General features: G+C 50.0%; 1 protein-coding gene across 2 annotated transcripts in view; it reads right to left on the minus strand.

The window, feature by feature from the left end:
- Window positions 1–10,417, minus strand: part of nrp2b (neuropilin 2b) — a 71,917-nt gene extending 61,500 nt beyond the window's left edge. The window contains exons 1-2 of one of the 2 annotated variants that reach the window (XM_035536547.1): window positions 9,697–10,411; window positions 2,097–2,271 (exon numbers count right to left, since the gene is read on the minus strand). In XM_035536547.1, the coding sequence (XP_035392440.1) occupies window positions 2,097–2,271; window positions 9,697–9,769 (248 nt within the window). In that variant the 5' untranslated portion in view covers window positions 9,770–10,411. Of the gene's footprint in view, window positions 1–2,096; window positions 2,272–9,696 lie in introns of both variants that reach the window. The other variant, XM_035536548.1, reaches the window with a different exon arrangement.
- Window positions 10,418–22,500: the final 12,083 nt, after the last annotated feature.

A 22,500-nucleotide genomic window follows, 5' to 3' on the forward strand; every position in this document is an offset into this window, starting at 1 on the left:
CACATACTGACACACACACACACACCCATACACATACTGACACACACACACACACACACACACACACACACACACACACACAGACCCATACACCCATACACATACTGACACACACACACACACACACACACACAGACCCATACACCCATACACATACTGACACACACACACACACACACACAGACCCATACACCCATACACATACTGACACACACACACACACACACACACACACACACACACACACAGACCCATACACCCATACACATACTGACACACACACACACACACACACACAGACCCATACACCCATACACATACTGACACACACACACACACAGACCCATACACCCATACACATACTGACACACACACACACACACACACAGACCCATACACCCATACACATACTGACACACACACACACACACACACAGACCCATACACCCATACACATACTGACACACACACACACACACACACACACACACACACACACACACACACAGACCCATACACATACTGACACACACACACACAGACCCATACACCCATACACATACTGACACACACACACACACACACACACACACACACACACACACACACACACACACACACACACACAGACCCATACACCCATACACATACTGACACACACACACACACACACACACACACACACACACACACACACACACACACACACATACACAGACCCATACACCCATACACATACTGACACACACACACACACACACACACACACACACACACAGACCCATACACCCATACACATACTGACACACACACACACAGACCCATACACCCATACACATACTGACACACACACAAAAAAAAATAGAGGAACAAATGTGACAAGAAAGCAAAGTGATGGAGAAAGGCTGAGTGTCAGCTGAGCGTGAGCGCTGAAAGACATCTTTCAACAACAGCTAGTAAAATATTAATGCTCTAATTCCAACAAAGGAATGTCAGAACCCATTTCATAAATCTCCCATTAAAAACACATCTATGTATAATTAATAGAGCCAAAATGTTAATAAATGGCAAAGGGAAAAGAGGCAATATATAGGGAGAGAGAGAGAGGGAGAGAGAGAGAGAGAGAGAGAGACAGACAGATCCTGAAGTGGCAGCTTGTGACGAGCTTTGTAGGCCTGCTACAGAAGTCTGCGGAAAACAGTTTGTGAAACATGACTCAAAATGTCACAGACTCTGCAACGAGCAAAGCGTGTATCCCTGCCAACGTCACTAAATAAAACAGCGTTTTAGCTCTGAAAAGCGCTGAAATGAACCGGCTCTCTCTCTCTCTCTCTCCGTGCGGGGCCTCCCTCCAGCCTGTCATCCGTGACCCTTGCATTACCGCTACTGACCAACAGGGGGAGGAAACACCACAGGTCGCCGAGCCTGCAGAATGCTCTCGAATTCCTACAGTACATTTTCAGAAATCCCCGAGTCGTGGCAAGGCTTTGTTTATTGGATATTTAATTAAAGTGGAGTCACCGCAGGCTTCCTCGGGGCGTTTGTGATGTTGACTACTGAGCCAGACTCAACAGTCTCCAGTAGGGCACCAGGAGATTCTCCAACCGTAGCTGGGAGACAGATTGGAAGCCTCAGCTGCCTGTTCGAATTCGACACTTTTTAAACAGGGAAGCGCTCTGGTCTTGTGGCATGAATTTAATAGCGGCGGGAAATACCATCCAAAAAAGCACTGAATATCAATGGCCTTGTGCCCTGAGCCACCCAGCAACTTCTAATGAGTCTCTGCGCTCACTCTCCATCTGTTGTGCTGCCCACAACTAACAGTGCTCTCAGCTCAGCAAAGAACCACGAGCAGTTCAGGAGCCTTAATTTAGGGCTTTGTAACACACTGCGCTATGTACAGTATAGCTACATAAAATGTTAAGAAGACCTAGATGTAGGAAGATGTTTGCGTGCCTCAGATGACAGCAGTGTATCTTATCTCATCAGTGATTAAGGCGTGCATACATTATTTATACAATTTATTCAACTGCTGGAAAGCCTTAGTTTCACATTGCTTCAGCCTGCATTTAGCCTACTTTAGCCTGTCTGCTCACCTGCAGTCGAGCTTCTCCAGCTCAAAGTGGGGGTTGAAGTTGAGGACGATGCGCTGGGACTGTTCAGGGGCCGTGATGACCCAGCGGCAGTCCTGGTGGGGCGGGTACTCCTGCGGGTAGCCGGGCGTGGTGATGTAGCCTGCATCGCTGGCGTCCCGGTGCCCTCCGCACGGCTCTGGGGATGGGAGGGAAAAGGTTCATCTTTAACGATTCAAAAGAGGTGACTCGGTCAGAGTGATTAAGCTGGACTCATACGATTCAGCAGCCCTGCTGATAGGGGTGCTGCTGACTCACACGATCCAACAGCTGCGATTCAAATGACTCTAATCAGATGTGATTCAAACGACTCAAATGAGCTGCGATTCGAACGACTCAAATCGGCGGCGATTCCAACGACTCAAATCGGCGGCGATTCCAACGACTCAAATCGGCGGCGATTCCAACAACTTGACTCGATCTTCAATAGGTAAGAACCAGCGAGCCCGAATGTACTTGTGATTCACAGGGCGCCTTTCAGTTTCACGGTGCGCGTTTTAAGACCTGTTTAAGGGACGGCGTAACAACAGAGACTTCCTGTCCTGCCGGAGGACCCGGTTGTGTTCATTCTGAACCAACACACCCTGGTCATCCTGCATGTCCTATCCATCAGCCAGTCGGAGAACACTGGGCTGCAGAGCAGGTGTACCGCGATCTGCAGTGCGCATTAGCACCAGGGACCAGCCATCTGCAAACTCTCAGCCACATTCTGCGGTATGACCTGCCCACGTCGAACCCCTCCAGCACACAAAGCCACAGTCCTGTGACAGGAAGCGATGGACAGGCCGTGTATCTGTTTCAGGTCAAAGGTCAACACAGGGCTATGAGATCAGCAATAAGCCACAATGGCGCCTTTCTGCATGGAGGGAACAGAGCCGGTCCTCTTTTATTCTTGTACTCCTTCACTCTCTGCCTCTCTATCTCACTGCTCCTGCAGTCTTCGCTTACCACACTCACCCACCTCAAACCTTCCGCTCCCTCAGCCATGACAATCCATCCCATTTTCATGCATTATCGCACTCGTGTGTGGCGTGCAGGCTGTTGAACCTGAGCCCCGGCTCAGAGCAGAGGCGGAGCTTACAGCTTGGGCACGGGCGGCGCGAGAGTGCGGTGGAGTTCAGTGCGAGATGGCACTGAACTGCTGCCGCCCCTGTTCCTCATGGAGAGGCCCAGTGGAGCATGCTGGGAAAGCATTCAGAGGAAGTCAGCGCTCAGACTGACAGTTTGGGGTCTGTGTTCGCTTTCCACGGATGTCCTGTGCACGATTGCACCTCGCTCACGTGCTCGCACGCTCGGGAGCGGTGCAGCTCACGTCCGAAATCCACGCGTGCCCGCGGGGTTCCAGGAACGCTGCCACCCCGCTCTCAACACCGACCTCCGGCCCTGACCCTCTCCTGACCTCCGCCATCGCGCGCACGCAAGTACGCTGGCTTTCCAAAAGCTCCTCTTGCCAACTAGTGAAAAGAAGAAAAAGACCAGACGCTCGAAATGTAATAGACTTTCAAGAGGTGACATTTGGAAAGCTATTATAGCTGTAGAGGTGTGCTTTCTGCTCTGCTGCGTATGATATGCCAGCCTGATGCTCATTTCCCACAGGGCTGTGCAGAGTGTTGCTCTGACGCACTCCACCGCAGTGCACACTCAGAGACCCCACATGAAACGCGAGGCAAATGGGAACATCCACAAACACTCCTGCCTCGGGAATCTAGTCGCCCCGCCCTGCCCTGCCCATCAGGGGCCGTGCAGGGCCGTGCAGGGGTGGGGTTGGGTGGTAGACCGGGACGTTCCTGCCAGGGCTTCCTGCCAACAGAAACAGTGGAGGGTCCAGACTGAATTTTAAATTATTTAAACCGTGAAAAATGTATTACTGAATAAACATGCATGCGATGTAGAATTGCCTCGGATCAAAACAACTCGGCGTTTGCTCACTCACTCGCAGTGTCTACTTTGAATTAACAAACAGCTTTTGATACATTCAAGGTTAGGAGTCCAAATGACCGTGCAGAAAACACACCGCATCCTGCCTGGGAAAGTGCCAGGCTCTTATCTGCTTACTAGACAAAAATGATCTGCTACTCTGAGTTGTTTTCACATCTTGAAAAACAGTTTAGGAAAGAATCTGGATGGAAACAACAAATTCTGGTTTTAAAGAAGCAGGGCTGAAACGTTGGCTAACCTCAACAGATATCTGTGCTGATCTAAACACCATGAGGGGGTCTTCTTTGGGGGAGTTTTAATGGTGGAGCTGATCCACCTGTTTGATCTTCAGACTTCACATAAGGAGTCGAAGACCAACTGTCCTCTTGCCAAGTAGCAGAGGTCATAGAGACCAGTCGAAGGTCACCCGCCCCTCGCATTACTAAACTTGGCACCACATACCTCAACAGTTTCTCTTCAGGCCTTCTTCCACGTGTGTGTGTGTGTGTGTGTGTGTGTGTGTGTGTGTGTGTGGGTTCGACAGTCTGACAGGCTCTCATTAGGGGGTGCTCTTCTTCCCTCAGCTCTGGGCCTCAGCCACACTGGCCTGTCACTGTGTGAGGATTCATTTCCGTTCAGAGAGAAAGAGAGAGAGAGAGAGAGAGAGAGAGAGAGAGAGAGAGAGAGATGAGAAGAAAGAGTGAGAGAAAAAAAGGAGGAGGAAAGAGGTGAGAGGATAGAGAGAGCGTGATAGAGATGGGGAGGTTGAGGAAGAGAGAAAGAAGTAGGGAAAAGGAGAGAGAGAGAGAGAGAGAGAGAGAAGGAGATAGAAAGATGCTGCTTCTGTGCTGCACGGTGGCCTCATGAATTATTGTGCCTGAGCCGCTAAAGTAGTGGATCCATCTACACACACTGCCATATGCTATCAGAGCGACACACAGCCACGGGGACCAGGACAAGGGGAACACTCTCAGCGTTTGGTGCATGTCTGTAAGACTTGATAGTGATGCGACTATGCACTTGCGAGTAGAATTATGTGTAGGTTGTAATGGAAGATGTAAATTTTCCTGCGACTGCGCCGTGAAACGTTCACACACCGTGGAGCTTCTTTTCTTCCTCATGCTAAAAAAAAAGTGTCACCTGACACCCACAAGCTGGATTTGTAGAATTATGGTATGGTATGTAGCTGCAAGGGTGGATTCCACATCACGGCGTTCACATATAATGTGGGCTTGCTGCCACTAGTGAAACCATTGCATCACACTCCTGTAACACCCACACAAACGCAACCCCCAATATCACAATGACATAAACACAGTCTCTCCAATTAATGCCCACCAGGCAAATGCCTGATTTTAAAATCCTAATCCTAAAAAAAACCCTTACTCTGCCAAGCCAATCAATATTGGATTGCTGCATAGATCTATACCATTTTCTTCAAGGGACTGAGTGCATGCACAGACTCACTCCTCCAAGCACCCTCCACGGCCCTGTCGGCGTCGGGGGGGGGGGGGGGGGTGATGAGTGCCTGTCTTCACCCAAACTGGGCAGAAGCAGAATGGGGAGCACAGAGAATATTGCCTTATCATGTCTGCTCTTCAGAAAGGCAACGGCAAGCCAGTGAGTTTGCACTACTCGGCCAGGGTATGCCGCCTGCCGGCCCGCGCGGGCCGGGCGTGTCTCGGCCATCTCTCCGCTTCGAGCCATGAGGAGCACTAAACGGGGCTAAGCAGAGGAGAGCCAACGGAGCTGCATTATTTATGGACCTCTCGGCTGTTTTGAATTTCACTTCAAATGCACTAGTTCAGCACTTTTTGTTCCATCACCTCGTGAGAAAAAAGAGAGAGAGGAAAAGGGAAAGAGAGGGAGAGAAAAGAGATGGAGGGGTGCAGAGAAAGAGAGAGAGAGAGAGCGAAAGACTCAATGAGTGAATAGTCATTAATTGGCTTGAATCCAAACAGATGACCTGCTTTCATCAGATTTATGGTCATATCATCCGCTAAATGGAACTTTATTGTTCTCTGAAAAAAAAGGGGAAGCTAAAAAAAACAAAACAACTTGATGACAAGATAAACTACAATTTCTATAATGGCTGTTGTTTTCATAGATACCACACATTTATCCAATTCCATCCAATTAGATGTGACAGCAACAGATGCTGTTCTAATTGGCTTGCTACACAACCTAAAGCGTTTTATTTCTGCTTTAGCGCCGATGTGAAATTATACTGTGGTATACTTTCTTTGGCATGAACTTGGCTGAGGGATTGCTCAGTAAGCATAGTTCTGCTCCTCCTGTCATCCTGCTGTCCATCTCTGAGAACACGCGCGCACACGCACACGCACACGCGAACACAAACACACATGCGTGCGTATGTGCACACTCACACACACATTAACATGCACATGCAGACAACACAAACAGATGCGGACACTCTCTAACACACACACACACACACACACACACACGGGCTGGGCGGTAGCTGCCAAAGCGCTACATCTGCGTCTCATCAGCATGTGAGTGTCAACAGTGTAGAGAGCTGAGGTGGGCTGATCTGAACCTGACTGCGCAACTCTGGTGTTTCTCTGACTCACACACACGCGCGCGCACACACATTCACAGCAGGTTTCACGGGACTTTGTCACATGACTTACATTAAAGCAGAAGAAGGCAGCATTGAGGACAAGTGAACTGACACTCAGAGCAAAGGGAGCAGTAAAAACACAGATGAGCAGATGAGGACCGAAAGGCAGAGGCCTCAGAACGGCAAAAGCAGCACATGACAAACGGCCTTAACAGGGCCCTGATAAAAATCCAATGAAATTTTAAAAAGATCCTAACCACTCTGCATGCCACGGAGCGACTGGCCAGCAAGCAGAGCCATTTTCCTATTTCCCCCAGAAAGGCAGCCGAAAGTACAGCCAAGCTCCTATCGCCCAATTGAAAACACCCACAGAACCCAGCGAGGCCGGTTATGAAGCAGCAGTGAGCCCCTGCTGCTTTGTTTGCGTGGCCGGTAGCAGCACGCGCTCTCAGCCGGCGCAGCGCTGCTGGTTTCCAGAGCTGGCGCTCTGCAGGTGGCCAGGTGAACCGCCGCAGCTGCGCAGGCCTGTAATCAACAGCAGCAGCAGCGGCGGCGGCAGCAAAGCCTCCAGGCACAGCTGACCAGCACACGGCCCGACCCACACCGCAGCCGAGCAGCGGGCGCACCGAGGGTGCAGGAGGGCATGAGCGGGCGCGCACACACTCTCTCTCTCTCTCACACACACACACACACACACACACTTTCTATTTCACACACATATACGCACATGTGCACACAGACATCCACACACTCATACACACATGCATGCACATACACTCACTCACTCTCTCTCTCTCTCTCTCTCTCTCTCACACACACACACACACACACACACACACACACACACACACACAAAAAAAAACAAACATTCGTGCGCACACGTAGCGGAAGGCATTTCAGTCTGGTCAGGTGCCAGCGCTGCTAGCACGAGGGAGCGAGGCACGGAGAACACAGCGATAGCGGACTGGCATGCGCCAATAAGCTTTTCCGCTTTCACCGGGCGGACGTCCGCTAATAATTTTCTGACGCGAGAGACGGAACTTGCTCGCTCTCCCCTGGCCCTGTCCTGCGCACGCGGCCTCTTCCCAGATCTCCCTCTTGTTCTTCCAGACCCCACCCGCCACGCGCCACCCCGAGCAGCCATAACCCACGAGCACTCACCACGCCTGCCCGACCCCGCGAGCGCCTTAGTTCTAAGCGCTCGAGACATCGGACGCAGCCAATCAGACGCGCAGCCGGAGCGCTGACGCGGTGCTTCGTGACGGCGATAGACGCGAGCGAGCCCTGAGGAGAAGGTGCTCGTGGAGCACACACACTGCACACTGCTGTCAGTGACGCCAACAGTTTAACAAAATAGAAACTAAATAAATAAATAAGCAGATAAATAAATCTCGCACTAAACAATGTTTTTTTTTGTATAAACTTAAGGCACAAACTATGCGCTCCATTATAAACTACACATTTCAGTCTAGAAACCACACTGATACGGACCTTAGACAAAATTAATTTTCGCTATAAAGTGGAGTCGCTATATAATTAAGTTTGGTGAAAATATGCATTTTATGTGGAAAAGCTGACACAGATACACTCCACTGTTGTTTACTCTGAAAACGCATAACATTATTAAAACAGCAATATTACGCACAAAAGAACCCTTTACAAATAAAGAGGGTTCCGATCCCAAAAAGAGTGGAGTCAAAACAGTCTCCTGAGAAAGCCGATCACTTTCAAACATCATCACTGGTGTGCTGATTGCACGTATGCACCGTGTTCCGTTCCTCTGTTTTAGCTGACTACGCTTTGGTAGTATGAAACACGACGAGTTTTCATACACCGAGCACAAACCGGGGACTACGCAAACCGGGGACTACGCGAACTACACGCCCGTTCGGAGAACAGCACATGAATGCATATTTAGAAATATCATCCAAGTTCGGGAAAACGTTCAGTTATCGAACATATCTTTTTTTTTTTTTTTTTTTGCAGTGAAGCGTATAAAGTGACTTACGTGGAGCGTCGGGCTACGTCGAGACAAACGACCCACGCGCTCCCGTGAAGTGACCCGGTAGACAGGCGGCACGACCGTATCATAAACCTCGGGTCTCTATTTAAACAGAAGTCTATCCTTGTAAAATCTGTTTATAACAACCCACACGTTGTCATTCTTGACCAAACCCTAGCCACAAACACTACCCCAGCAAGTGCCAACCTTACAGATTCGTAACAAAAACGTGGGTATTAAGACCAAACTGGAACAAACGACATACAACGTGTTAGTTCCAGGTCCCTCTGGTACATTAGATTTATTATATATAATGGCAAAATAACACGCTATTTTACTAATCTTAAGAAACGTCCTATTCATGCGAAAAAACACAATTTTGACGCGAACAGCGCACGACTATATGGCGTACCGCTCACTTTTCGGCGCGATATAGAAATGTCCTAATTGAAGATGAATGACAATACTACCACTACCACAGAAACACGAAAATAAAATACGAAAATATATATTTTGGCTTTGCAATTGCTTTCACGTCGAAGTAATAAAGGCCAAAAAAAAGTCCAAATGAAGACGTGTGTCCATCGTAACCGCGCGAGGGGCACAGGTCTCCCCGCACGGACGCCAAACCGTTACCCCGACAAAACAAGTGGAGCATATAAGCTGAGTTCACACACACACACACACACACACACACACACACACTCTATGGATGGCGCGGACCCGAGTCGCTTTGGGTCACGCTGTATGTTTTAACCCATATTTGTAATTTTATGCTTCCATAAAAACGGGTGCTGCGATTAAACACCAGTTGCCGTGTTGCTGACAGATGTTTTTCGAAACATGATGAAGCGTCGATGCGCCGCTTCTGGAAACAGACCTGCTCGGTTCGAATTTAAAATAGTTTTACGCTTAGGAATACGCGCAACATTGCTTGTAAAAAGAGGTGAAATGTTGATTATTAGCTACCAAACTGTCAAGCACTTCCAGTCTGTTGTAGGCAATGTGAATTAAAAAAATTAAGCGCTCTAAATTAAAAATAAAAGAAAAATAAAACGTACCCTCGTCTCCATAAACCAGCGATGATAAACAAAGAGCCAGCAAACATCCACACAGCCTGGAAGGTAAATCCATCGCGCCTTGGGAAAGCGTGTGACTGAAGTCTTCTTTGTTGAATCAAAATGTTCTTTTCGTTTGAAGGAACGAGCGTATCCACCGAGAGCAGCCTGCGGCTGGACTTCACCACACTGATAAGAATTGTCCTTTAGGTTTCTCGCCTGTTTGCGCGTTATTCAGAAAACGGAACTCAGCGAGCGCCGTTAAACAACGCAGCCATTCCGCTGCTCTCTGTAATTACGCAAAATAAGTAAAGCTGGTGTTTCCTAACTTTCCTCCTACACCCTACTGGGAAAATCGCTTTTAAAGCACAAACCTGCGATAAATATTGGATCGCACAATCTCGGGCTTAAATTCCTCGCTCGGAAAAGCCTGGCGCTTAAAAGTGAGGGTTGCTTTCAAATCCAGAAGGCACGAGGCGCGTCTGTCTCTCTCCCCGGACTTTCCGCTTGTAACTCACTCGCGTGTCACGTAAGACGGTAAAACGAGGCGCGCGGCGATATCGCGCACTAGATGAAGTTTAAAACCGCGCGAGTGCGTACGCGACCGAAGACACGCGACAGAAATAGCCACGAGCCGCTGACGCCTCGCGCTGCCTGGTGCCGCCGCTACTCTCCGCTCAGTTGCCCGGCGCGTGTGCGAGCTGGGTCTGCGCGAGCGCTGCTGCAGCGCGTGGATGTAATAGCATTTAGGACGGCGCAGCTATCGCGTTACAGCCCTCGCGTTGCACCTCCCTCCGCCTCCCTCCAGCCTCTCATCAGAGAGGAGCGCGCACTGCCGCTTTCGCTCGGCGCAGTTCTAAAACGACGCGCGGCGGACGGAACACAGGCGGTCACCGGCGATCGTGAAATGCGCGCTGGCTGCGAAAGCACAGGTCGGTTCGGGGGTATTTCTGCAAACCGGTCATACAGACGAGGCACAGTCCAATAATTACGCGAGATCACAATAGCAAACAGGAATAGAAAGCGAATAAAACACATGTAATTATGGTAATTATCGACACGCTGCCATGTGCAGTCTCTTTGATGTTGAATGCTGCCTCTAGGAACCGTCATGATACCTCGTAACTCGCTCTTGGCTACAAGAAGTTTGATAAAAATACAGAGGTAGCACAAAGTTAAAACGCTGAGGTAAGGTTTACGCGGTAAACGGAGGCCAGGTAAGGAAATGGGCACGGAAATGCCGAGCTGAGCTGGAATTAATGCACGTGTATTTGACAGCAGGCCAGGAATATATTTTTAAAAAGGATCAACAAGGGCATGTGGGTTAGGTGCCAAGCAGGAAGAGGAGTATGTGAAACAAACGCTTAACAGGCCAAGCGAGACGAGCGAAAACCGCCTTCACGATGCTTTCAGACTTACCCGCGCGCGCGCGCACACACACACACGAATTTCTTTCAGAGTAAAGCATTGGACGTTCTCCGTTTGGTTTGTTGAGAAGGGTGGTGAGGTAATGAGAAAAATAAATTAAATTTTGTTCAGCTGCACCACCTCAAGTCACTCACTAATTTAGGGCTCCAGCAGTGTGCCGTGGGGGGAAGACGTGAGCTGAGCAGATACTAGAGAGATGAGACTCTACTACTAACTACAGAGGGAAGTTACGGGCTACAGGAGGGAGGAACTAGCTTGAAGGGAACAGAAATACACAGAAAGCCATATGCAGTGCACACATCAAAGCCCTGGTTCTATATCCAACAGACCAGCCCAAATCCACTGTCCCATGTTACGCGCTGAGAGAACGCAGCCCTCTAACTTCACCGCCAGACCTTAATGACATGGCAATCTCCAGCACAGCCCAAAATAAACTTCTTAGAAAGTCTGTTCTCCTTGTCACACTGAACACAGTGCAACAGATGTACCCCGCGTAGCGACACGGGAACCTGTCCGAGACCGCGGCGCCGCTATCGGCCAAGGCGCGGCCTAAAGAGAGCCTGCCGTTAACGTCCTCTGCTGTGATTTGTGCGAGACGCTTCTGGGAGACTCCGGGGCGATTTTCCTCCGGCTTTGCTTTGTAGCCTGATCACATGATCGGTCAGCAGCTGCTCACTCGTGAGGAACGGTCATCGCAGGGCCAGCGCGGCTGTTCCGCCGAAGAGTCCCAGCCTGCTCTGACTCTCTTATCTGCGCCTGCGAGTGCAGCCTCCTGCCCAGACTCTCTGAGCTCTGGAGGCTGGCACACAGTTTGACCTGAGAGTTTCAGGCTGTCAGTGGCCCGTGATAAAAGCCGCCCCGTGCTGCTCGCGGATCAGCTCAGCGTGTCCTTTTGACCCGGTTAAAGTTACAATGTAACCAGGAAGAGCTGGCCCCAGATCAGCACAGATGCGTCGACGGCGCCCTTCTCGCCCGTCCGAACGTACCTCGACCCCGCGTGGGCCTGACATCATCCATCTTTGGGGCTAACAGCAGGCGGAGTGCGGAGGTGACCGCAGAACAGTGGAGGCTGTGTCTCTGCTCGAACCCTCGGCCGCAGGGGGACAGGAAAACACGGGATGCCCGCACGGATCACGCTACGTAAGACCAAACCTCTGGCTCCAGCTGCCGCTACTCCACCCGAGCCCTGCTCCCCAGAAACCTCTTCAGTTCTAAGAAACCAAAAAAGGGCAGCACTGGAACATGCGCGATTGTAGCTGCCTGCCACCTCTGCCTTGACAGAGGCATCACATACAATAGCACCCAGATCCAATAACCTCCGGTAAGTGGGGCCCAGCGCAGCTGAACCGAGCCACGCAGGTTCCTGGCTCCCCGTACCCTCCCCCTGCTCAGAAAGCCATCGTGGCCCTGCACAGTGCAGCTCCAGGCTGAGGATAAACAGGCCTGGAGTGGAAGCGAACCATTTGGAATGGAATTCCGAACGAGGAATTCCACTGCCAGTGCAAAGGGCAGATACAAAGCAGTGCTATCAGTGTTTACATGGTACACCCCCCCCGCCCCCCCGTGTTTCCCTCGGTGCTCTTATCTACATAGCTCGGAACAGGTTATTGACACAGGCCATGCCCACAGACGTACTCAGGCGGATTCACGGCTGGGATGCTCAGTGGATGGTGTTCTAAAGAAAACATAATGTCAATCACGCGCTCTTTGATGGTCCAGCAAGCACATATGGGTCCAGATGCCGTGTTGCGCTCCGCCCCTTATCTAAGAACACTAGGTGTCAACTTATTCTTGTTTACACGAATAAGTGCATGTGCACATACACACATTAATACGAACATGCACAAACACATGTACTCAGACACACACTCACACACACACACACACACACACACACACACAGATGCACACTAACACACAGCCTCTCCCAGGCTCCATCGGTGAAGTGTACTGACCTCACCTCATGAGATCAGTAAATTAGCATGTGAACAGCACACGGGTGCACATGACACTTTAATTTACAGCCTGGCTGTGCTGATAGCTGTTTTTCTCTCTTAACTGAAGAAAACAAAAACACACACGTGCGCACACTCACTCCCGAGTTCTTCCTCGCACAGTGGCCTGGCTGTGTCCTTGTGCTGTATCTGTTGCTGAATTTCAAAGCCTCCCTGGCAGCCACTCCCACTCCCCGACCTGCGCGGGGGGGCCCGGACCCTCTCCTCGGCTCCGGCCTGCGCAGGAGAAGCTCCTTTTCCTCTGCCTGTTTACAGGCACGTGTCCCTGCCGCTGCCCCCTGGCCTGATTATCTTCGTGGGATGAAACGGCGGTTGGGGGTCCCCGTGGCGGAACGGTGGCCGCGCGGATGGCAGACCTCGTTATCTACAGAGCGAACCGTCCTCCCGAGACCCTGCTTCTCCATGCACTCGCGTTCATTTAGCGGCCTGAGCTAACACCTTGCGTACGTGGCCGTGCGGACGACTAATGGAGTTGGCCTTTGGTTTATGGCCACTTAATAAAGAGCAGCTTTATTAAGGAGAGTGATTCCGATAAACACCTGACCCGGACATCCTGCTTCTGCTCGTCTGCTTGTGTGCAGCTCCGAGTTACGGCCCACAGTGCCACGGACAGACGACGCAACCGGCCCGCGCTGAGCATCACCCCCGACGGCCCCCCTGTCTTTTTGGGATCCATGGCAGTTCTGCTTTGAACCATAAGGGGGCAGGTGTCTGCCAAGCGAGGCTGGGAGAGAGCAGTGGACACCCTGGACGCCCATGGACCATAAACCTCGGCAAGAAAGGTGTCCTCGTCAGGATCCGGGGAACACTTCACGGACATAAGGTGAAACGATCCACAGAGCTCCGATTTCAGGTAGCGCGCGGAATGGCCCTGGACAGATTCCGATAGCGCTAAAAGGAAAGGAGATGACGGGATGACTTTGATCACGTGGCTTTTAAGCACCTGCGGATCTCCGGGTCGATCTCGCACTCCATCTTAATACAATTTTAAATGCTTTTCTCCGTTTCCCCTGCAGGCCTTTGCGCGCCCGCACTAGTCTGCCTGCCTGTGCTTCCTCCAGCACGGTTTTCTCTCCGATATGTGATTTCCGCTGCAGCCGCTGGATCCTCTGGACTGTCGATTCAGTGCAGTAATTATGATAAAGGACGGCGAGAGCGGGTGCCTGATGGAGAGGAACAGGCAAAGAGCTGGAGGTGCGCGCGTTCCGGAGCGCACGGATCACAGCCACCTATATCTTAATCGTGCTGTTAATTACGCGCCTTTGCAACAACAGCAGGAATAGCTGGGAAACACACACACTCACACGCACACACGCGCACCACTGTAATTGAAGCGCCTGAGGTGTCCTTCCTCCTGCCTTGATGGTATTCACTGATGAGATTCTGTGGCTTGCCCTGGTCATTGATAAGCCTGAAGGCCAGAGGTCAGGCTCCTAACACTGATAAGGCTGTCTGTGGAACCCCACTGGGTTGATTGGGTGCCCAGGCCAGAGATGGGCGACTGATCAAACAGAGGCAGCAGTGGGCCAGCGTGCCTCCCCGAAGCCCCACACCCTCTCTGGGTCTCGCCGCTGTCGCGCTTGGTGTTTAATCTCTGCCTGCATTCTGCTCCTAATTAAAGGAAGGGCACTCGCTCGCCCGCCCCACTGTATGCGAGACGCTAATTTGTTTGCACTAAAGCTCAGCTTGAGGGGCGCATGCGCAGCAGACAGAGGGAAGGAGTCGCGCGTGCGTGCATGTGTGTGCGTATGTGTGTGTGTGTGTGTGTGTGTGTGTGTGTGTGTGTGTGTGTGTGTGTGCCCACAGTGCTTCCAGGCCAGTTTGCCTCCTGCTGCATCTCAAAGAACGCAGCGCCGGCCAGACAGTCGGAGGTCCGATGTAAAGCATACCTGCTCGGTGGGTTGAGCCGCAGCAGGGACAGCCAGATCACGGTCTGTGGCTCACCTAGACGCGAATGCAACCGGGGGCGACACACGTGGCAGGGGGAGAGGGTTTATAGAGTAGGTTTATATAAATATATATAGCTGCATTTGTAGTTCAGTGTAGTACACAAGGTTTCCAAAGAAGGAGTATGTGCTAGACAGAGGTCGCTCATCTGCTCTGCACACCAAGCACTACTGATGTTCTAGGAAATTAAATGAGCTCATGTTCAAAACAGTAAATGTTATCATCTTTGGCTTCTGAAGTTCACAGAGTGCACATCAGTTCTTCTTCTTTATATATAATATATATTTCTCTGGAAACTCTGTGTACTTTTTTTGCAAATTTCATTGCACTTTTTCCAAAGAAACGGGACATTTTGAACAGAAGACCTTCAACCTGCTTCAGCTGTGCTAGAAAAGGGCGCGCGCGAGTTGTACGTAATGCAGGCATCATAATGTGGAAACACATATTTAAATGAACACAGTAGTGTCCCAAACAGCCCAGACCATTAACGTCAGGCTAGCATGAACCGCACTGGTCTGAAATCATGCCGCGGCTTATAAAATCCTTTGAAAACATTTATACATTTAATGCACTAAAGATATTTTTCCTGCACATTCATACCCTTTAATCAAGCGGAGTAACTGTTTGTGCGATTAATTTGATTAATAAAGCTGCGAATAGAGCTTAGCTCTCTGCTTTCCTCTTCCCTCCAGCCGCTTCCTTGGGCCTGGGCATGTGCGGCTCCCAGCAGTAAAAGCGGATTTACTGGGTGTCTGACAGACCATGTGAGAGCTGTTTGTTGTTTCTGTGGAGTGGAAATTAAATCAGGGGGTGGGTGTAGGAGCTTCTACCACTCTACAAGGCACCCCAACTTTTTCAATTGAAAGAGCAAAAAAAAAAAAAAAAAAAAAAGAATAGTGTGTCAATACTGAAACAATCACATCAAAACTAAAGCTATTTGTTTTCCTGCCAACATGGTTTTGGTTCTGACTGTTTCACTTGTGACTAATTTTGCACTTAAATCAATGAACGCTGCAGAGTTGCCTTGCAGCCAGTGATCATTACTTTAGCCTGGCACTCGCAAAATGTCCTCCGAACGCATTCTACTTCTGAAAGAAACAACACTAAGATTTACTACAACTCTTTAAAACCATATATAGATTTTCATTATGTGAACCGTGTTTCGGTGAAACGCTACAAGATCAGAGTTCAGACGCAGCATCATAGCACCAAGCACTGTGGGGCGCGAGAGGGCACCACTGGTCGTGCATGGAGGCCTGGTGTCACCTCTTACTCCCCCTATTCAGAGACTGACCCAACAAAACCCCGGCTCCTAACAATGAAGGACAGGGCGCGTTAACGATAAACCGCATTAGCGAGGAAGGGCGCCTCGCTGCCCATTGTCCAGGCTAAGCAGGGTGTGATTGCTCCCTGACCGCTCAGAGCTGAGAGTGAAGAGGGACAAACAGGAGGAAAAAAAACCCCACAGAATAACGGCGACAAAGGAGAGCCACTGTAGCAGTGTTGGTTTGAGCAGGAATACGAGAAGATGGCTCACATGCAACAGGAAGTGCCACAACACGAGCTGTCTTATTTTAAAACGCACATCACAGAGGAGCTCAGCTAGGAAATTTTGCTTACAGAAATAAAGGCAGTTTCACTTTGGCTGGAAATTGCTGCGGTCTGTTGTGAATATGTTTTGCCGCGCTTTCAGTCTCACGGAGGCAGCGCCAGGGAGGCTCATGGGCTGTGAGAGAATGCAGCGGTCTTTGTTAGAAGCTTCTCCACACGCAGACACACAACTGATTTGTGTCGTAGATAAAGTTGGAGAGAGTCTGTGTGTGTGTGTGTGTGTGTGTGTGTGTGTGTGTGTGTGTGTGTGTGTGTAAGCGCATGTGTGAGAGGAAACAGGAGATGAGTATATGGGAAATGAGACACGAGTGTGTGCCTCTCAGATTTGATTTGAGCTGGTGCCTGGGTGAGACAGCTCACTGGCCATCTGATGTGGGGGACTGATTAACTCCGTTTAATTGATTGAGGAGCGTCGTGGTGACGGACCAAATCTTAGGCACAAGAGGGCAACATCTGCGGCCTTCCCAAAGTCCTCTTAACCTTACTATACGCAAGCCCCCCACCTTACCCAACACAAGCCCTGCTGCCTTACCCAACACCCACCCCCCCACCCCGACAGTGGTAGCTAGGTGATCGAGGTATTTGATTTGTAATAGGAAGGTTGCTGGTTCAAGCCCCACCACTGCCCAGTTGCCACTGTTGTGCCCCTGAGCAAAGCCCTTAACCCTCAATTGCTCAAGTTGTACTGAGCTGTACCCAACACAAGCCCCCCTACCTTACCCAACACAAGCCCTGCTACTTTCACTTCCTACCTAACATAAACCCCCAGTATCTTACCCAATATACACCCCGATAACCCACCTAACGTGAGACCCCGCTACCTTATCCAAACTGAAAGACCACCGGTGTCCCAGTGCCTCCAGACGCACACACACACACACACACGCACCACAAAGAAACCAGCAGGAGTCACAGGAAGTGAAGTGGAAAGAGGAAAACGCAGGAGAAGGGAGGAACGACAAGAGAATGGAACCTGCCTGCTGCAAGAGCGTAAAGGGTGAAGCATTTGCCTTATTATGGTGTAAACAAACACTCATACCACGGGAGAAACTATCAGACCAAAGCCTGGGGCGCTTTAAGAACCTTTAATCACTCCACATTCAAGACGAACCTCTACACTTGGAGGACATTTTCTAAAGATTCACATTAAGGGAATATTCTCAAGTTGAAACTTCTGTTGAAATATGTTGTTATTAATATGACACAGAGCAGATGGAAGCTCAGAGGCTGCAGAAATGAATAGCTATTGATTATTGGCTTTAGCTTAACCAACAGGATAGATCTGCCTGACGACATTAATCAAGGCCCTGACGGTGGACTTGGGAGAGTCATGCTGATCAGGTCATCTAAGCATCGAGCCCTGGAATGAGAATTTGATAATGAACGGCTCAGTGAAGAAGGTCTCGGTGTGACCCAGATAATGCAGAGATAGGCAGTCAGTGGGAGATCAGGAAGGTGATGTGTGACTGTGAGTCACACCTACACATTAGGACAATGCTTACATGCAACTGGGATCTATACACATCTTATGCACAGTGCTCTGCCAGAAACTCAGCAAACAAACGTAGCGCGCTTCTCTATACTTCGCATGGGCACGCACACACGCACACGCACAAACACACACACACACAGAGAGAGAGAGAGAGAGAGAGAGAGAGAGAGAGAGAGAAAACAGAAAACCAATATAATTCCATTTAAACCCTCACTGCTTTTGTGCTCTTTTAAGAAGGATATATAATAGGCAAACCCAGCAGCTCTGGGCTTTGATGTGCAGCCCACTGGCTCTGAGGCTGAGCTGTGGAGCAGTTACTGAGCAGCAGGGCAATGTGGCGCAGGCCAAGCTGCTTGCTAACTGCGATCATGTCCCTCCATTTGCTCCCACAGCGAGATAAAATATATATATATATATATATATATATATATATATATATATATATATATATATATATATATATATATATAATGTTTAACTGTGTGTGAAAGATGTACAGAACCGTTTTTGTTAGTAAAAAGTTTAGCTAGTACTTTTTACTGCCCCAGTGGTCTAGTATAAGATGACTGTAAAAAAAAAAAAAAGAATGAGGCCACAAATGATCTCTCCCAAAACACTGCAGCGACCCCTCAAAAAGAGGGAGGCCAAGCAAGAGAAAGAGAGAAGGGAGAGAGAGATCTCACTATGCACCCTGAAAATGAAAGTAAAGCTCATTTTCCATAATAAAAGCACGTAGCAGCCAAACAGGACGTTGGCAGGCAGTTGATACATGATTTGAAAAGAGTGTGATTTATTTGAAGGAGGGGACGAGGCCTTGATGAGCTCAGGAAACCAGCAGCGCCCCGTACCTGCGGCCATCCGCCAGTGCCTGTCCTTTAGCGGCAGGGAGAGCAGCGGAACAAAGCATTTAATGAAGCGCCTGTGCACACGCAGCTCTGTTCTTTATGGCATCAGTAACACCGTGAGCTTTATAACACCGCTGTAAAAGGCAGACAAAAGGCAAATGTCTGCGGGTAAACGACTGCAGCTCCACAGCCCGGCTGGGGGAGGACCGGGCGGCTTTGTTAGGCAGACCCTAAAAGAGGAGGGAGAGCCCAGCACCCCCCTCCACAGTGGGACCTCTACGGCGTGCGGGCAGAGTGGCGCGCCTCTGCATCACCGTCATCCCCCGAGCTCGTGGTTGTCATCCCGGCACTGCTAGCGGAGCGCTACCATGACGCCGCGGGCACGCCGTTGAGAGCGGGGGTGTGTGTGTTGGGTGGGGGTGGGGGTGGGTGGGTGCCAGAAGCTGGTACCAGTGTGCACAGTCCCCCGTCTGTCCGCTTTAAGGCTGTGCCCAGCCTGGGTGACGCTGTTCACCGGCACCTGTACTCGCCTGCGTGCGCATGTGCGTGCAAACACACACAACACACAGCCAGAGCTTGACTCGGGTACATGCAAAAATAAATGCAGATGTGCATAGGTACTGCAGGTTTAAAGACCAGAACGTAAGCAGTTCTTTCCTCGTATCCCCTCCAAACACACACCGACTGATCCAACACATGCACTGTAACGACTGGAGAAAGTGAGAAGCCCTGCCCCCCACTGTGATGACACAGTGTGTGTTTAATTGTCAGGCAAAGACGTCAGTCCTCAGTGGGAGCAGATCATTTCAATATCAAACAGCCCTCTGATGGTGTTTTTAATAGGACTAATTGACCAAGTGTCTCTTTCACACTTTGTTACGTAGACCCATATAGGCAAAGAAGGTGCGCGCGCGCACACACAGACACACACACACACACACATGCCCACACACGCCCACACACACACAGACACACACGCCCACACACACACACACACACACACACACACACACACACACACACACACACGCCCACACCCACACCCACACACACGCCCACACAGACACACACAGACACACTTTCACTCAAGCACGTGCACAAATAGATTCTCCTGAAAGCAGACCGCTGCTCCGGCGTGTGTGGCTAAACGGCTGCTAATTGATGCACACTGTCCTTTGTTTCATAATTCGAGAGGCTTCTCATTATTCTGCTGTCCTGAGCATAAACCCCCATCCGCTTGACTATAAACAAGTTAAACGGGGACCCTCGATGGCCTCACTTCATCACGCTGACAACGTGTGTGTGCAGGCTTGCCTGAGCATATGTGTGTGCAAGCAGTGAGCATTAATGCACGTATTTACCAAGTGTTTATTCATCAATAATTCATACAAGTACAAACTATGTATGAAGAAATTAGTCAGTGAGAGTAAGTGCTTTTTACTTCTACTTAAAAGTCCAGGATGCATTTGTCAAAGTTTGTCATGCAGTGCAAAGGCCTGACGTAGTTTTTGATTGCATTTTATTTGATTACTTACTCCATGCAGGGGTGTGCGGGTGCGTGTTTGTTCACATGAATCAGTATCTAACTAAATCTGGGTTATTTTTTTCCCCATGGAATTAAGGTGTGTGCTTGTGGGTGTCGCCACACTGACTTACAAGATAAAAGAGGTTGTCGGGGTAAACTTCTTTGGTTGACCTCAACAGGTGAGCACCAGTGTAACAAGTCAATTAGAGGCCAGCAGGGGAAATGTAATGCAGCGTGGAACGTCGCCATGCAGCAGGACAGCGTGGAACGTCGCCATGCAGCAGGACAGCGTGGAACGTCGCCATGCAGCAGGACAGCGTGGAACGTCGCCATGCAGCAGGACAGCTGCAGCTCGGTGTGAGGTGTACGTTTGCCTCTGCGAGCCAGCGAGGGGAACGTCTTATGAGAATGTGCACCACCCCCCCCCCCCCCCCCAGAGCTAGGTCAGTACGCGATGAATTGCAACTAGAGTAAACAACCACAAACAAACAAATTAGAAAGAGGGAGGGGGGAGTGAGAGAGGGGAGGAGTGAGAGAGGGGAGAAATCTGTTGAATAAATGCAGCAGTCTCCTCTGTTAAGAGGATTTCTGCATGCAGCAGAGCAGTGGGAATTGCAGAGAATATTAACCCCAGATTATTATAGTGCTCACACTACCTTCAACTGGAGCTATAACCTAAAGCTAAGACACACACACACACACACACACACACACACACAAACACACAAACACACAGCTTTAAGAAGCTTAAAGAGAGCAGACTGTACACAAATACACTTGCAGGCATGCAGACACACAGGAGAAGCTTGAGAAGCCCCAGGTTAGTGCTGACTCCCACCGTTCTTATGAAACTGTGAGCCACAGATGCCCTGCACGCATGCACGCATGTACACACACACACACGGTCCCACAGCAGAGCCCACATAACCAGGTAAATAACGGACATTTTAGAGCATGTAAATTAGTGGGCAAATCTCTCACTGTGTCAGAACAGGCTTATTGTTCCCATGTGCAACCAGACACCCTCCATCTCTCCACGCTTATCTTACTCCCAGGTGAAGAGAAAGAAGCAAGGCACCGTGTGTGTGAGCAGAGGCAGGACCAGAAAGCCTTCCCCCCAGAGCTCGTGCATGCAGGCCGCGAGACACGTGCACGCAGGCCGCAAGACACGTTTTGTGTGGCTTTGAAAAACCTGAATCACCCTGTGTGTTGGGGTTCAATGGCCACATTCACACTCACTATAGTGCTCAATGTAAACCATTACTGAACGTACACACACACACCACACACAGACATGTCAGCGGGGCGTGTTTAGCTGTGTTGGCGGTGACAGGGCAGGGTTGAGATGCGGACAGAGATAAGAGGCGTGTACAAAAGCCCTTGTCCAGCCATGTTTACCAGGGAGGTCAGAGATCGTGTTTGCTCGCGTGAGAAGTTGCACATTCGTCACAGTCCCCCACTGCACCCCCCCCCCGGCTAATCCCATCTCGTTTCACGGTCACTCCAGTCACACCAACCTCAGCCAGTATCGGAAATCATCAAATAACATCTTAACATAAACTTGGGACACGACAGAAGTCCTTTATCTCGGCCCGGAGCCTGACTGCACTGAAAGTGCTCCGTGTAGCGAGTTTTAGCGCTAATAGGCGCCCAAACAAAGACGAAGGCCACACTTAAGGGACTTCTGATCTCAAATGATGATCAATCAAACTGTCAGGCCTGGTTTTTTTCCACCCGAAGCACTCCAAAAAAAAAAAAAAAAGGCTCCCAGAGATGGCCTTTTATTTTCAAGTCTCTCAAGCGATGAGCATTAGCGGTCCATGTACTAAAACTCTGACCAGTCGATAGGAGTGAAAAGGGGGCTATTATATGTTCATTACGGCTTTGCTGACACCGGGAAGTGGAATGCCCTGCGCTTACTCTCCGTCACTAACATTCTGCTCA

Source organism: Electrophorus electricus, chromosome 2, assembly GCF_013358815.1.
Source record: "Electrophorus electricus isolate fEleEle1 chromosome 2, fEleEle1.pri, whole genome shotgun sequence".
Classification (NCBI taxonomy): Eukaryota; Metazoa; Chordata; class Actinopteri; order Gymnotiformes; family Gymnotidae; genus Electrophorus; species Electrophorus electricus.